This window comes from Zalophus californianus, chromosome 4 (genome assembly GCF_009762305.2).
Source record: "Zalophus californianus isolate mZalCal1 chromosome 4, mZalCal1.pri.v2, whole genome shotgun sequence".
Taxonomy (NCBI): Eukaryota; Metazoa; Chordata; class Mammalia; order Carnivora; family Otariidae; genus Zalophus; species Zalophus californianus.
Window position 1 is genome coordinate 25,542,226 of NC_045598.1, and position 15,428 is coordinate 25,557,653.

Sequence of the window (15,428 nt, forward strand, 5' to 3'; positions counted from 1 at the left end):
GGGGAGTGTTATGGCAGGGTCAGAAAGGAGGCACTGTCCTGAGCCCGGGTCCTGTGCTCCTGCCTCGTCACGAGTCCCCTCAGTGTGCTGTTGGGACAGGAGGTGCTTGAAGGACTCAGGGCTGAATGGGCCATGTTGAAGAGTGAGTGTGCGCAAGAGGACGGACCGTGAGCTGGGGGAAAGAAGCCTATCTGGCCCCACAAATAATGGTGGTAGTGGAGAGGTGGCAGAACATGATCCGTGCCCTTGGCTAGAGCTTCCTTCCACATTCCAGATGGAGAAGCCCCTCCTGTTCCCCTAAAGGTGAGTGTTTGGAGGCAGCATGGGGGTGCTCTTCCTTACGGACACTACTGTTCCTTTCCTCCCGGACCTAACATCTGGGGGCTGGCACGTGGGTGGGAGGAGCCCAGAGGCCAGCAAGCTGCAGATGCATTGATAAGACCAGAAGACTCTACTCTTTCTTCTCTTTGCCTTTCTTCCCATCCTTAGAGTCTTGGCTGCTTCATTTGGGCTGCAGTGTCCACTCAACAACGAAGAAAGCCTTGGGATGTTTTAAGCTACAGTGGTCATTACTGCTAGACTGTGATAAAGTCCACCACAACATGACATATGTAAAAATATACACCTGCCACCCCAGATACACAGCTTCACTCCTCTATGTGGGGCCTGAGGGAGTCTCAGTGGGGAAGACCCCCGAAGTTCAAAATCTAAGTACCCTTACTAGCACTGCTTGAGTGGATCTGCTAAGTTCAGCCCAACTGGCACATTTGATATTCAAAAGAACCTCACAGTGAATCCTTCCTGCAAAGCACGTAACTGTCTTGTAACGTGAATCATCTCCTTCCTATTTCACTTGCTCTAGCTTTCCTGTGGTATTACACTGTCATCTCTATGCATGTGCCCCCCTCGCTGGCCTGGGATCTGCCCTTGTCAGGGTTCCTAGTGCCCAGCATAGGGCCTGGCACATGAATGAAAGCAGGGGATAAAAACAGGGATGCAGGGAGAAAGGGATGGGGCATGCCTGCAGACTGAGCTGATCTTAAGCTCAGAGGGAGGGGAAGACTCTCTAAGCTACTTAGAGGTCGCCATGCTGGTTTGTCCACTGTCAAGCTTAAATCCTCTCCTTCAGGCCCTCTGTTCTGTAACAGTGTTGAAGATCCTGTTAACATGGAGCTGTCTAGGGGAAAAGAATATTGGTTATTACCACTGCCCACCATGCTGGTTCACCCCTCCAGCCCTCATACATGCTCAGGCTAGAAGCCCAGCCCCCATCCTCCCCTCCTGCTGGTAAATTCTTACCCTTCCTTTCCTCATGTTTCCCCAACACTTTGCCCATAAGTCTGCATGGTGCTTATCTTGTATTATAATTATCTGTTCATGTGTCTATTTGCCTTGCTAGGCTATAGGCTCCCAAAGGGCAGGGGAAAATGCTTTATTCTTTCTTTTTTTTATTTCTCTGCTTCTGCACATACCCAAACATATAACTGCACCAATTCTGGTGTGTGGCGCTTGGTAGGTACTTAAATGTTTTCCCAGTGGATGTTTTGTTCTTATAAGATTAGCCGGTGCTGTACAGCAAACATGCTGAGGTTGTGGCACCAGGGGAAGGGGATGGAGGGAAAGGCCTGGTGTTTGGCAATGGGGAAGCAGGACAAAGCAGGGTGGTGGGAATCTTGATCAGCAGGGAGGGTAAGAGATGCAGTGAGGTGGGTGGTGAGAGAGGAAAAGGCCAGACCGACGGCATGACAGATTCTGCCTACTTCATACTCCTGATGTGGACCAGGCTTCTCTCATCCTATGACACATGGAGAAAGCTTAGAGAGAGCCTCTGCTGACATTCTGGAAGCACCGCAGGCTTAAGAAGGTGCTGGTTCATTATTATATTCTTTCTCAAGAATGAGATAGATGCTTGCTCATTATCTTACTCTTTCTTCCAACTTCCCCCAGAAAAGGGGGCATAAGCCCCATTTTGCCTATGGGGAAACTGAGGCCCAGAGGGAGTCGGAGGCTTGTTTGAGTCTGGGTGCTGCAGGAACCCTTGGAACCCAGGCAAGTGCTCCACCTCTTCCTACTTGACGCTCCCCCCTTTTCTCTGTCACCAGCATTACAATTCTGAGGGCATGACTTGGCTGTGGTCCCACTTGGCTCAACATGTGACAGAGGCAAGCCCCCCGCCTGAGTGTGCTGCTGCATGGGCGTAATGAGGTGTGAAGGGGGGCAGGGCGAGTGTTGGCTCCTGTGAACAGCGACGCTCAGTCCAGTTAGGCAGCCCCAAGGTGCTGGAGCGTGGGGTCCAACGGGAGAGCCTTCTCGAGACCAGAGCTGGGAGCCTGGGACTTGGAAGGGGGGCCCGAGTGGTCACTCGAAGAGCAAGAGGCCTCCTACCAACACAGGTGGGGAGAGGCCGGTCCCAGGTCCTGCGCTCCCCACTCAGACACAGCAGCTCCTCACTGCCCCGCAGGCTGTATCCAGGGTCACAGCTGAAGGACACAGAGCTTCCTGCAAAATGGCCTCCATCCTGAACCTTGTAGCCAAACTGGGGAGTTCCTGGATCCTCACATTTGATGAGTTCAAAACCTGCCGAAGAGAGGAGAGAGAGGGTAAGCAAGACCCAGCGTGGCAGAAGCCACACGCCCTTTCCTCCCTCAGTGTGAAGCCCACGTCCTCACGGAAGCCACCAGGCATGTGCCCCTGGCTTCTGCCGGCCTCACTGCTCGGGTGGGCCCCACATGGCTGTGCTCAGGAGAGGTGCAGCGTGCAGGATTCGCTCCCAGCTGTGGCGTGGAAATGGCTTCAGCTCTTTCTCCCAGGACAGCTTTTAATAGTTTTCAGACACAGGGTCTGGGTTTTCTATTTCCTTTGTTTGACCCCCAGAGCGTTTTGTTAGCAGGGCTGCTCTTTCCATCTGGCTCGCTGAGACATTCTGATGGGATCTTGTAATAGGGAAACGTCACTTCAAATGCATGTTTCAGAGTTCAATTACGTCCTGTTTAAATACAGTCTATTGAGAAAGGCTGGGGAAGGCTTATGCAGAACGTCTCCACAGAGCACCTGCTATAGGGCGCTTCACGTTCCTTATCCACAGCGGTCTTGTAGGGAGGGGTAATGACCGAGAACACTGGCCTGGTTTAATAAATGGTTCCAAAGTCACACATTCTTAGACGATGGAGATGGAACTCGCATGCCACTTTATTCAATCCTCTTCCCCTGATGGGCCTGCTATACCAGGCACAGACCCTTAGGCCAGATGGCCTAGAGCCCAGGTAAGAGGAATCTTGGTTGGATTCACTGGTTTTCTTACAGCTTTATTGAGATAGAATTCACATATGGAACACTCACCCATCTGAAGTGTTTGATGCACTGTCTTTTAGTATATTCGCAGAGGTGTGCAACTATCTTCACAATCAACTTCAGGGTCTTTTCATCACTTCTAGAGAAACCCTATACACACCCCCCCCCCCTTGCCCTTGGCAACCAAAATTTCCTCTCTGTCTCTATGGATGTGCCTACTCCGGACAGTTCATATAAATAGATCATATAACACGTGGCCTTTGTGATTGGCTTCCTTCACTCAGCAGTGTTTTCAAGGCTCATCCATGGTGTTGCATGGATCAGCGCTTCATTCCTTTTTGACAGCTGAATAACATTCCATTGTACGGATGGGTATATCATATTTTGTTTAGCCATTTATCAGCTGATGGATGCTCATTGGGTTTTAAAACAACCTAGAAAAGCACATTTCTTGGCATCTCCTGGGCAAGTACAGGAGCTCAAATCAATGAACACAAGGGCTGTGAAGCCCAGGTGTGGAGATGTAATCCCAAGTACCCTGGGGCTGTGCACAAATCTGGGTGCTTTCCGTTTTTGAAATCTCGGGAAAGCTAAGACCACGAAAAAGGGAAAGAATCAAGATTGAAGTCTTTAGGGAGTAGTGCAAAAGAACATAATTACACATTAGCGTTTGCATGTTTTACATCTGGCTGTAGCCGAACCTTATTTTTTAAATGCCGTGATTAGGAAAGGCTTTGTTTGGTTGCTTTAGTTAAAAGCCTCAGTGTTTATATTTTGGAGGTATAAGTGAGTAACAGGTGTGCGTGACTCTCAGTTAACCAGAGATGTAAACCTTAGAGTGGATGCCAAGTGGCTGCTTACCCAGAGCAAAGGCACAAGGTCTCAGAGGAAACAGTCCGCTCAGCATGCACCAGTCAGAGAAAACCGAACCTCTTAAATGAGGGGTGACGTCCTGAAGCCCGACCTCCCTGTTTGGGGGACCAGGGAAAGCTTGACTTCATTGTCCACTCTGATGCAAGAAGGACTTACTGGAAAATTGCAGCTCAAAGCCCTTGCTGGTGTTCTCAGCGTCAGTGATGAAATCAAGCCACAGACTGCTGGATGTGCTGTTCAAAGTCACCCCCACCATCTCCGAACGGCTGAACACCCCCAGCAAACGGGCGGAGTTGTTGTTGCCGTCGTAGACCTGGATGTACGAGAGACCCCCGACCTGATGTCAGCATGGCCTTATTTTGAATAACAGCTTTTCATCCCATAGCCTATGTTCCCAGACTTTAGCACCAATGCTTACTGTTGGAGGGGCCGCGAGCATCAGACTCAGGGAAGATGGCACCGGGAGCCAGCGACGGAGAGAGTGATCAGCCCCTCCCATCTCTACTCGGTGCCATTCTGTGCCCAGCCCATCTCAGTGTGAATCCGGTCTCTAGGAACTGCTTGCTGTTCTAACCTTTCCAGTGGAGCTCTGCTCTGTCCCCCAACCCCGAGATGGCACCAGCTTACTCTTCAGCAGCCTGGGGAGGTCAGGATGGGGCCGCCAGAAGGCCCAAGCCATCTGTCTCTGCAGACAGGCACACGGAGAGCGTTCGACAGCTCTGCATTGCTAAACTTCCAGATGAGACAACTGTCCTTCTGCCTAACCCCACCGCACTGTGGCAGTGGCCTGTCTTGACTACTCTTCTAGACATGGCCCCCGGGATCCAGCAGCACAGAGTAAAAATGACCAGTGTGTCATGGTGCCTTTCCTTTCCCCAAGCTCACCCTTCCCTCCTAAAATGAGGGCTCCAGCAAGGGCCTGCTGGGCTTGCCAGGGGTGGAATCGTGCAGGCATCTGGCTTCCCCAATGCCCATCTGTCCCCTGAACTTCTGAGCACTAGCAAAGACAACAATCATCAGAATAATGAACTGGCTCCCCAGGTTCTGAGGTTGCTGCTCCTTTCCAGATAATTGTACAAATAACAACAGAAGTTGTGATTGAGTGGAGGACCCCCCTGGTGCTCTGGTAAATATCAAAGATGGGATCTATGGGTGGGTGATGAATATTTGTGCATGGCGCACGATGTGATGCCAGCTGTCAGCAAATTGGAACAGTATTTCCATTCTACTATTTATGAAGCAAAGCTTTCTAAAAGAAGCCATCCTTCAAGCTAACAGTGCTGTATATTACAGAGACTTGCTCAGGCCCCTGGGAGCCTCAAGTCTGTTTCCACATTCCATGTACCACATCACTGATAGATTGAGAGAATTCTGGAGTTCCAACAGACAGAGAGATGACACCAGTTCAGAGTTTAGCCCACTGGGGCATCCAAGTTGCTAAATAAAAATATTTGTACCCATGAACGCATATTGAAATTAACTGATCAAGGTGTTAATCGTCAACACTTGCTGACATCACAATAGGAGAAACATAGAGAAACAACCAGATAACATGAACACCACTACTATGGAGTCATTTTGTTTAAAAAAAAAAAAAAAGAAAGAAAGAAAGAAAGAAAGAGAGAGAGAGAGAGAGAGAGAGAGAGAGAGAGAGAGAGAGAGAAAGAAAGAAAGAAAGAAAGAAAGAAAGAAAGAGAAAAATCAAGCCTGAATCGTATCAAGTCACTGGATCCAATTTTAACTTATAGCAAATACAGAGGACGGAGGGATATATGAAATGATACTCTGGGAGTATGTTTGGCAAAACCCAGAATGTGAAAATTCCACTGGGCAAGTTACCTGACTTCCTCAACAAATAAATTACAAGGGATGGAGGAAAAAAAGAAGATGGAGGCAGAAATCTATTGATTAAAAACCGTACGAGACAACCAGTTCAATGTATGGGCCTTATCTGGACCCTGATTCAAAAAACTGTATATTTAAAAAAATATTAGAACGTTTATAAGATAATTGGAAACTTGAACATTTGTTGGATATATGATGATGTTAAGAGATTGTTGTTAATTAATAAAAGTATAATGGGAACAGGATTATTTCCAAGCATAATTCATTCTAATTCATTAAGGACAAAAATGTTCATAATGTGTCATTATGATAAAATATTCATTGCAGAAAACTTAAAAAACAGAAGAGCACACAGAAGATAAAAACAACTTTCAGCACTCACAACATTTTGGTGACTATCTTTCCAGGCTTTATTCTATGCATGCTTTTCCTTATATATATTTATTTCTTTATTTTTTTATATAAAAACAAGATCCAACTATAGATACTATATGGTAACCTGATCTTTCACTTAATATAATGTGCATATTTTTTTAAGCATTAAATATTTTTCCCCAACGGCATTTAAATAATTTAAGGAATTTTCATCACAAAATTAAACCCACCCACACTATACTTACTCACACATCATTGTCCAGAATGTGTGCCCAGGCAGATAAGAGGCATTCAATAAAAGTATGATAATTAAATAAACCAACATTTTCTTCTAGTACTTTTGTCTTTAAGTCCACCTGGAATTTACTTAGGCATATGATAGGAGATGAGTCTACTTTTTTCTCCTTGATTGATTAGCCATTTAACCAAACACTATAAATATTCCATTCACCACCAATTTTAAATTCACCTTTATCACATATATATCACATTATATACATTTGGTTTTGTCTGTCAACTTTCTATTCTATTCTATTCCTATTTGCTACCTATTTGTCTTTTCCTGTGCATGACCCACACCATTTTAGTTATCATAGTTTTATAATATACTTGAATATTTAATAGGGCAAGTCCTCTCTCATTTGTCCTTCTTTTAACTTAAAAAATTTATTCTCCCTTGTTTATTTTGCTAGATAAACTCAAGATGAACTTCCTTAAATTAAAAAATAAAAAATACCTCCTGCTCCCCCCTGCCAAGAAAAACCCCAAGACAACTTGTGTAATTCTGATTGATTAACATCATAGGTATGGGTTAGTAAGAGAAAAAGTCCATCTACATGATAATTGAATTTTCTTACTCATTTTTTGGCATCTGGCTCTATTTAATCAAGTTGTTTTGTATGTCTCTCAGTAAAATTCTGTATTTATTTTTGGGTATTTAAAAATTTTTTATTGCAATTGGGAATTGGGCCGTTGTCTACATTTATTTTCTAACAGAATACTGCTTGTCTATAAGAATGCTTTGATGGTCCAGTTCCTTATTATATACTGGGGATGGATCGGTCTCTGAGAAATCCGAGACAATCCATACACATCTGTTACACCGAACCTTCTTTCTTTCTTCTTGCTCTATTAGATGTTTTTATTTTCTTGTTTGTTGCAGTATAATTGACAAATAAAAATTGTATATAATTAAGGTGTACAACATGATATTTTGATGCACATGTACCATTACATCTGATATGACAGTTCAGTGAGATTTAAGAGTAACTACACTAACAGCTTTGTCCACACAGTTACAAACAATGCAAACATTCCATGGTCGGACACTGCTACATGTCTGCTTGCACACGCGCTTGAGTTACTCTAGGGCATATGCCTCCAATGGAGAAGCTCGTTGCTGGGAAGGGGAATCCTCAACTTCGTTAGATATTGCCAGATTGCTCTCCAAAGAGTAATACAAATTTAATCTCTCACTGACACTGTATGACAGCTTTCATTGTTTTGTATCTTCGCCAACACTTGGTATTTTCAGGCATTCTAATTTTTCCCAGTTTGATGGATGTGAAATGGTATCTTGTTTTAATTTGTATGTCTTTGGTTATCACTGAGGTTGAGCATCTTTTCATGTGTTTATCCATAATTCTACTTTCCTCTTATGTGTATTTCTTGTTCATATCCTTTGTTTATCCATGAATATGAAACCTCCCTGCATTTCGGTTTTATGTCCTTCAAAATAAAATTTCATAGTTTTCTCAGTAAAGATTATGCACATTTTTTAGACTTATTCCTAGGTGTTTTATAGGTTTTCTTCTATTATGAATGAGATCTTTTTTTTTCTGATTATGTTTTAGTTGGTTGTAGACACATCAGCCACTTTGCTGAATTGTCTTATTGCTTCTGTTGGTTAATCCGTCAACTCTTCTGTATTTTCTAAATAGAAGAGACAACTTTATATATTCCTCTCTAATTTTTATAGTTTCTTTGTTCTTTCTTTGATCTGATTGTGATGGCTTGGATCTGCAGCAAAATGTTGAATAATACTACGGTGATAGCACAACTCTGGTCTTGCTCCCGACTGTACTGGGAACCTTAGGAAGTTCTGTTATTAAGAATAATGTTTGCTGGGCCCCTGGGTGGCTCAGACGGTTAAGCGTCTGCCTTCGGCTCAGGTCATGATCCCAGGGTTCTGGGATTGAGTCCCGCATCGGGCTCCCTGCTCCTTGGGAGCCTGCTTCTCCCTCTGCTCCTCTCTCTCTCTCTCCCTCTCTCTCTCTCTCTGTCTCTCATGAATAAATACATAAAATCTTAAAAAAAAAAGAATGTTTGCTATAGGTGTTGGTAGGAAATTTTTATCAGATTAATAAAGTTCTCTTCATAGTTTTGAGATATTTTAAAATCATGAATGAGTACTGAATCTCATCGTGTGATGTTCTGGGGTGTACTGGGAAGATTACGTATTTTTGGCTTCTAATCTGTTTATAGGATATTAGGTTGAACCACATGAAGTTGCCAATATGTGACCAGTTTTGACCTACAAAAATGTCAGTTTCATAGGGTTTGCTTATTGTGTAACACTGTGTGCTTTTCTAATATTGACACATCCTCACATTCCTGGAATCAATCCCGCTTGGTCATTTTTGCTTTCATACACAGCTAGATTCAATATGACATTGTATGTAGGGTGTTCAGATCTATGATCATACGTGACTGGTCTAATAGTTTGTTCTTCTATGGCTCTTATTCAGTCTGCTATCAATATTTCTACTTGCCTCATTTAAATAAAATGAATGAGGAGATAGATTCCAATTTTTCTCTTTCCCGAGTCAGTTTGATTATCGCAGTATTAATTATTCCTTGAATTTTTGTTAGCTTACTTGTAAAATAGTCTATGCCTGGGGCCCTTGAGACAGGATGGGGGGAGTCAAAATTTTTAAGTATTGGTTTATTCAGATTTTTATCTTTTCTTGATATTAGTACTTTTTAATCTGTCAAAATGTCCATTTCAGATTTCTTAGCTTATAGTTGTTCCTAAATATTTTCTGTTAGTTTCATAATCTCTACCTCATCTCTAAGTATGTACCTTTCTCCATTCCTAAAATTATATAATGGTGGCTTCTTTATTCCTTGATCAGTCCTGCAAAATTTGTGATCTTTATTAGCTATTTTTCAAGGAACGAGTTGGTTTTATTGACAATTGCTATTGCTTTTTGGTTCTATTTTTTTTCGGTCATTTTTGACTTTACCTTTAAAAAAGGCTCTTTCTCCTACTTCCTTTGGATTTATTGTTATATAATTCATGCTACCCAACTCCTTATTTATTTTTAACCTAGGTGATGCATCAGAGACTAACAGAGGTATATTGAAATCTTCCACCATGACTGCAACTTTATTAAACATTTTTTCACATTTCCTGCAGTTTTTATTTAATTTATTCATGCTATGTTATTTGGCACATAAAGTTTGACTGTAGATTGATTGTACATTTTATTAACATAAAAGAATCCTCTTTTTAATTTCCTTATGAGGTGTGAGAGAAGTTCTCAAAGTCATCTCATAATAAACCGGTTTCATTTTTCCGTGCTTTACCCTCTTCTGTTCATTGCCTCCATCACATTTTTTAATTGGGTGATCATGTTTCTCATCTTTATTTAATCTTTACTCATCTCAGATTGCTCTGTTTTCATTAATGCCTATTTTTGTGTCATAAATATAAGATTCTCCCAAATCCTGTTAAGAATACAAAGCAGGAGCTGTTTTTAAAGTTTTTCTTCTTTGTTGCTTACAGAGGGGCAATTAGCTCTGACTCTTCAGACAGGTCCCCTTCTTCTGATCTACGGACTATTTACACACATTCAGTTAATTTTCTTGTTAGCACACCATTACAGAGGGAGCATAAAAGAGGGGAATGGAAATGCCCAGTGGTCTTTGGAGGGGAGTGGAGGAATTACACAAGAATAGGCCATCGCAGGAGCTTTCCAGTCTCCTGGTGCTGAAGTGTGTGTGTGAGTGTGGTGCCTCTTTTCTAACGCGCCTGACCACTCTTGTTAGGCACCAACCACAGTGTTGCCCTACTTCACCTGGCTTGCCAACAAAAGCCACATGAAGCCCAGAATGTCCCGCTGAGAGGGAATGGTGGCTCTGTGTGTTCTCTCAGACCTAGTACGCTTCCAGAGGAACCAGTGGTGTGGACATCTGGTCCCTGCCAATGGGGCCATGGCATGTCCTTGCTCCAGGCTCTGCTGCTCTGAGCTAGGTGGCCGGAGATGCGTTTTTCCTTCCGGTTTCTAACACTTCATCCACAGTCAGGATTTCACTTCGCTTACGTGAATCATAGTTTGATTGGGCCCTTTCTCAATCTGAACTCTTTTCTGGATATTCCATTTGGCAAAAATTCCTTTAAGTGATATGTGAATGGTACCCTTGCCTAATTTCCAGTGCTGAGGCCACAGTCCTCTGCTTTTACATCCTTTTAGTCATTTCAGTGGGGACCGGCAGAGGACGAAGTTATATATATATATATATATCTCCATGTGCTTCATTTGGCATCTTGAGCTGGAAGTCGTCTTTCCATTCTATTGCAATTTAAAGGCCCTTCCTGTCTTGCTGATGTCAGGTCAAAATTTTGGTGGGGGCCAAAATAAAAGGAATCAGTTCTGGGAGAGAAGCTGAAGTGTGAGCAGGGATACAGTTTAAGGAATTTTTAGTTATTAAAGGTAAGAAACAGATCAGGAGTCACAAACACAAGCAAAGAGTCATTTCATGGGTCAGAAAAACAAGACTATAAAATTTGCATAGAGTATTGTATCTTGGGCAATAAATAAAGTGTGGAGGAGGTGACAGGTGTCCTTGGTCAGGAGCTCAGGTGTGCATGGGGGTTTCTTTGGAGGACAAGAAAGTCCTCAGGATTAGGAATCCACTGGTGTTCTGGCAGGTGGGTGAATTCCAGAGGGGTGAGGGCGAGGGCGAGATATTCTTGGACCTGACTACTGCTCTGGGCAGCTCCTGCACACATTCCTGTCAAGGTAGACCAGAGTGACACGCTGACCCAGCAGTGCCCGGCAGCTGACATGGCTGCAAGGCTGTTCTGAATCCTATTTGGGAAACCATAACCATGGGTTTCTCTTAGTTCTGAAACAGTTCTGTACCTGTTCATGTCCCAGGTTCTCCACCCTGAGGAGAAGACTTAGAACAGGAAGGGGTTCCAGGAAACCACCCCATCTCCCTGGGTGCCTTGCCCTCCCTTCCCCAGACCCTGTTCTATAGAAGTTCTGGGGGTCCCGGGGTCCCGTGAGTGGCCTTTCAGCCAGGTCAGAGACACAGCCTTCTGAGGAGGACACTACAGAAGCCTGGACACAGGACGAAGAGGGTCTTCTTCGACAAGAAGGCTGAGCCCCAAGGCTGGGTGGTAGGGCCAGCTGGGCAGGGAAGTCTGGGAACATCCCCCTAAGATACAGGAATTCATTCCCATCTCTCCACAACCCTGCAGGACTACCTGGAGTTCTATCTCCTACACAAGTCCTCCCTGACCTCTGACCTGGGTCTTACAGCCCATGTCTCTCCCTTCTTACCCTGAATGCCTCAGAAAGTCTCTCTTGTATCTTTTGAGCTGCTTACCTAATCCCGAGACAGCACCGGGACAGGACAGTTGGGTGTGCGCACCTGTTGACTACATGTTAGGTGCTTCTCTGAATCTAGACCACCGTGGGGAAGAAGCTCAGGCACCAGCCATTACTCCGTGTGACCTCTGGCAGCCAAGGAACCCTCTGGTCCTATCAGGCCAGACACAGAATTGCTGCTATAGACTCCCTTCAAAACCTGAAACTTAAAAGTTACGTCTCCAAAACTCCTTTTTCTGCAGGGTTGACGACAGCCTTCATGCAAGAAGGGCTCTGCATTGCATCAATTTCATCTGCAGCACTGGAGAGAGGAAGTCACTCTGGCCTTGCTGGGCCCGGTTGTATCCTCTGAGGCTCTGGTGTGGATGATGAACACATAGATGGAGAGAGGTGAGGTCCAGGGGCTGCCTGAAGACATGGCCCTTGGAAATTATAAAATCTTGTCTATTGCTCGCTTAAAAGGAGATGCACTGTTTTTCTGTCTGGGGAGCTCAGAGGTTGCAAAGTAGAGCTTAAGAAGCCAGTAATTAGGCCCTAATCCCCACTCAGCCACTTCGCATATTCTCTTCTATTTCAGGTATATCCGGTCCCAACCAGTCATCTTATGGGCTTAAGGATAACCAGGTGAGAGTGAGAAACACCTTCCAAATGCATGCGCACACACCCCAGAGAACACATGCCCCAGAGAGTGAGCATAAAATGCACCGTACACTCATCATATCTAGAGAGAATCCTAAGGGATGGGGATTATTTAATTCTTTCTCTTTGGGTTTTCCAGAGTAGTGACCTCTGATTGTTTCTGATGTCAAGACTTCTTGGGCTGCAGGGAATAAAACTGTATTAGGATAAGCTAAAAAATTTCTTGGCATAGGATGAAAATGGACACACTCTGTGTGAGATTTTCCTTATGATTCATTTCAATAAGGCAGCTCTTGGATAAATTCTCCAGAGTCCATTCTTTGATCATACACATACACACCATATATTACTGGAGATACACATGAATCACCTACGTACAAGGACATGCAAATCATGTGTGCTCAGTGTCGTAACAATCCCCTTTCTATAATCAAGTCCCAACACCTCTTTGCCTGACATGTAATTTGAATCCACTTTCTTTAACCCCACTGCCACACATGGGCCATCACCATGGCACAATGAGCTACTAACCTACCGAAACTTACGTGCAAAACATCCCCAGGTGTGCACACACATAAGATACACTGAGACACGTATGCACACACACAGGTCCCTTAAACCAAGCCAGTACCTAGACTTAGATTCACACACATGTGGAGATGTAATAAAAGGATCTACATCCATAAACACGTGTCTACACAAATGCACATGCATATTCTATAAGCTCTTCACTATCCAGCTTGATGGTCACAGTTCATGGTGAAAAACCTGATCCACTGGCCCCTCCAGCTGAATTTATGATGATTTATCACACAGTCAGCCTGTTCTCTACCACACATGTATTTGAGAATAGTCAGCTCTGAAGCACACTCGAAAGCCACATTCTTAGACCCTCACAGACCCTTCTCTTTCGGGTTCCTACCTTCTCCCAGATGAGTGAGGACAATACCCTGGAACTCAGGAGGGAAGATGAACATTTGGGTCATTCCCACAGAAGTAAATGAGTAGGTGCTGAGCGCACTGTTGCCTACTGTCACTTACATCCTCTATGAGATCTATTGGTTTTACCTTGAGGACATCTCCTTCTGACAGTTCAAACGTCCTGGCTTTAAGCTGAATGCCTTTCCCCGGCTGGGTCTGGATAGAGTAGATGCATTCATGGTTGTTATTGTAGTTCACAGGAAAGTTGGGGGACAGCAATGTGCCCTGAGTGCCCGTGACTGAATTCCCACACTCAGCTGGAAAGAGAACCACAATAATCACCGATTAACCCCCATCAGCCAAATCTAGAAAACAACTCACAGCACTGGAGGACCTTACAAGGATGACACATTGTTTGCCTTTCTGCCTGCCCAAATGCCTGGTTATCTGTCCATTCGTCTGCCTGTCTGTGGGGCTGCTTATCAAAGTTTTCTAACATATCTGCCCACCTGTAGTTTTGCCCCATTTCTTTATCTCTCTTGTTCTGTGTGTCTGTCTCTCTTCTGCAGGGATAGAAATGAACCCACCAGGCATCCTGTACTTTCTTGGTGGCCTGAGGCAGCCCTTCCCCACACCTGTTCATCGAGTATCATAGCAACAGAATGGCTGAGGAGGATGTCAGGGGCGGATGGAGGTGGTGAAGTGAGGAGAGACGAATCCTTTCAGTATCAGAGGCTAGAAATCCAGAGGGGTCAACATTGAATAGTTATTGCTAGCATCTTCCAAACTTCAGTCATTAGTCACAACAACCAATTCCATAAGGGAGGCATAATTATCATCACTATTTTAAAAATAAAGAATCTGGTACTTAGCAGTTCAGATCAAGTCTCTCCATTTACCGAGAGGAGGGGGCTGAGAATTCAACCCTCCTGGTCTTGGAGTTTAAGGCCACCGAGGCTTTGGAGAAAGTTTTAGCACAGACCCACTGAAACCCTGTTTCATTCAACAGCTAATGAATTCAGAGCCGCCTCTCGACATCTTTTTCTCCTCCTCCAGAATTAGGCCTTCTTTCCCCATTATTCCCGTACTTTTATTTATAGCAGTCATCCCATTGTATTTCACCCATTTGTTAATATTTCTGTCTCTTCCACTGTCAGTCCTTTAGGGCTGGGTCCTAGTTCTCTCTCACCAGCCCCCACCCAGTGCCTGGGGGGGTCGGGCATGAGCAGGTGAAAGGGGAGGGAGCTCAGTGGCAGGGCATGGCTGCAGAGCCCCACAGCTGTCTCTCTAGGGTCTTTAATAGTTGTAAAGCCCCTCCCTGTGCTTCCCTGTATCAGAGCATCTGTCACATTGCACCCTGACTGCTTGTTACTTGCCTGTAGCCCCCACAAAATGGGAGTTACTTGAGGGCTAGGGTCATGCTTAATGAATCTAAACTTCCAAGGCTTAGCCCAGATTGTCTGTAAAATAAATATTTGCAAAATGAGTGAATGAATGAATATGGAGGACACAGACCTCAGAAGATGTACAGTCCTAAAAATAATTAGGTTCCAGAAGGATGAAAATACAAGTCCAGATGGCAGGCACATTACTTGTCTGGACATATGGGGAATTGGGAGCACATCTTGAATCTCTGAGGTTGATGGTAGCAAGTCTGCTTTCTCCAAACCATCCCTCGGTGTCCCTATTCTAGGCACAGTCATTGGTGGAAGGTTGTCCCTGAGGTCAACCAATGGGCCACACAGTTAACCCTAATTGTCCTAAACCTGAAGTGTACTAGGCCAAGGCAGTGTAGTTGGAGCTTGCGATATAGGGACATTCAGAGTTGAACCTCTTATGGTCTTAGTTATACCCTTGTGTGTTTTC

At 44.4% G+C, this 15,428-nt stretch overlaps 1 protein-coding gene across 1 annotated transcript in view; it reads right to left on the reverse strand.

Annotated features, from left to right (window-relative positions):
• CSMD2 (CUB and Sushi multiple domains 2) overlaps nucleotides 1-15,428 on the reverse strand; it is a 594,848-nt gene that overhangs the window by 165,216 nt on the left and 414,204 nt on the right. Inside the window, exons 22-24 of the mRNA XM_027615123.2 lie at nucleotides 13,710-13,879; nucleotides 4,321-4,477; nucleotides 2,386-2,577 (exon numbers count right to left, since the gene is read on the reverse strand). Of these exons, the coding sequence (XP_027470924.1) occupies nucleotides 2,386-2,577; nucleotides 4,321-4,477; nucleotides 13,710-13,879 (519 nt within the window). The remainder of the gene's footprint in view (nucleotides 1-2,385; nucleotides 2,578-4,320; nucleotides 4,478-13,709; nucleotides 13,880-15,428) is intronic.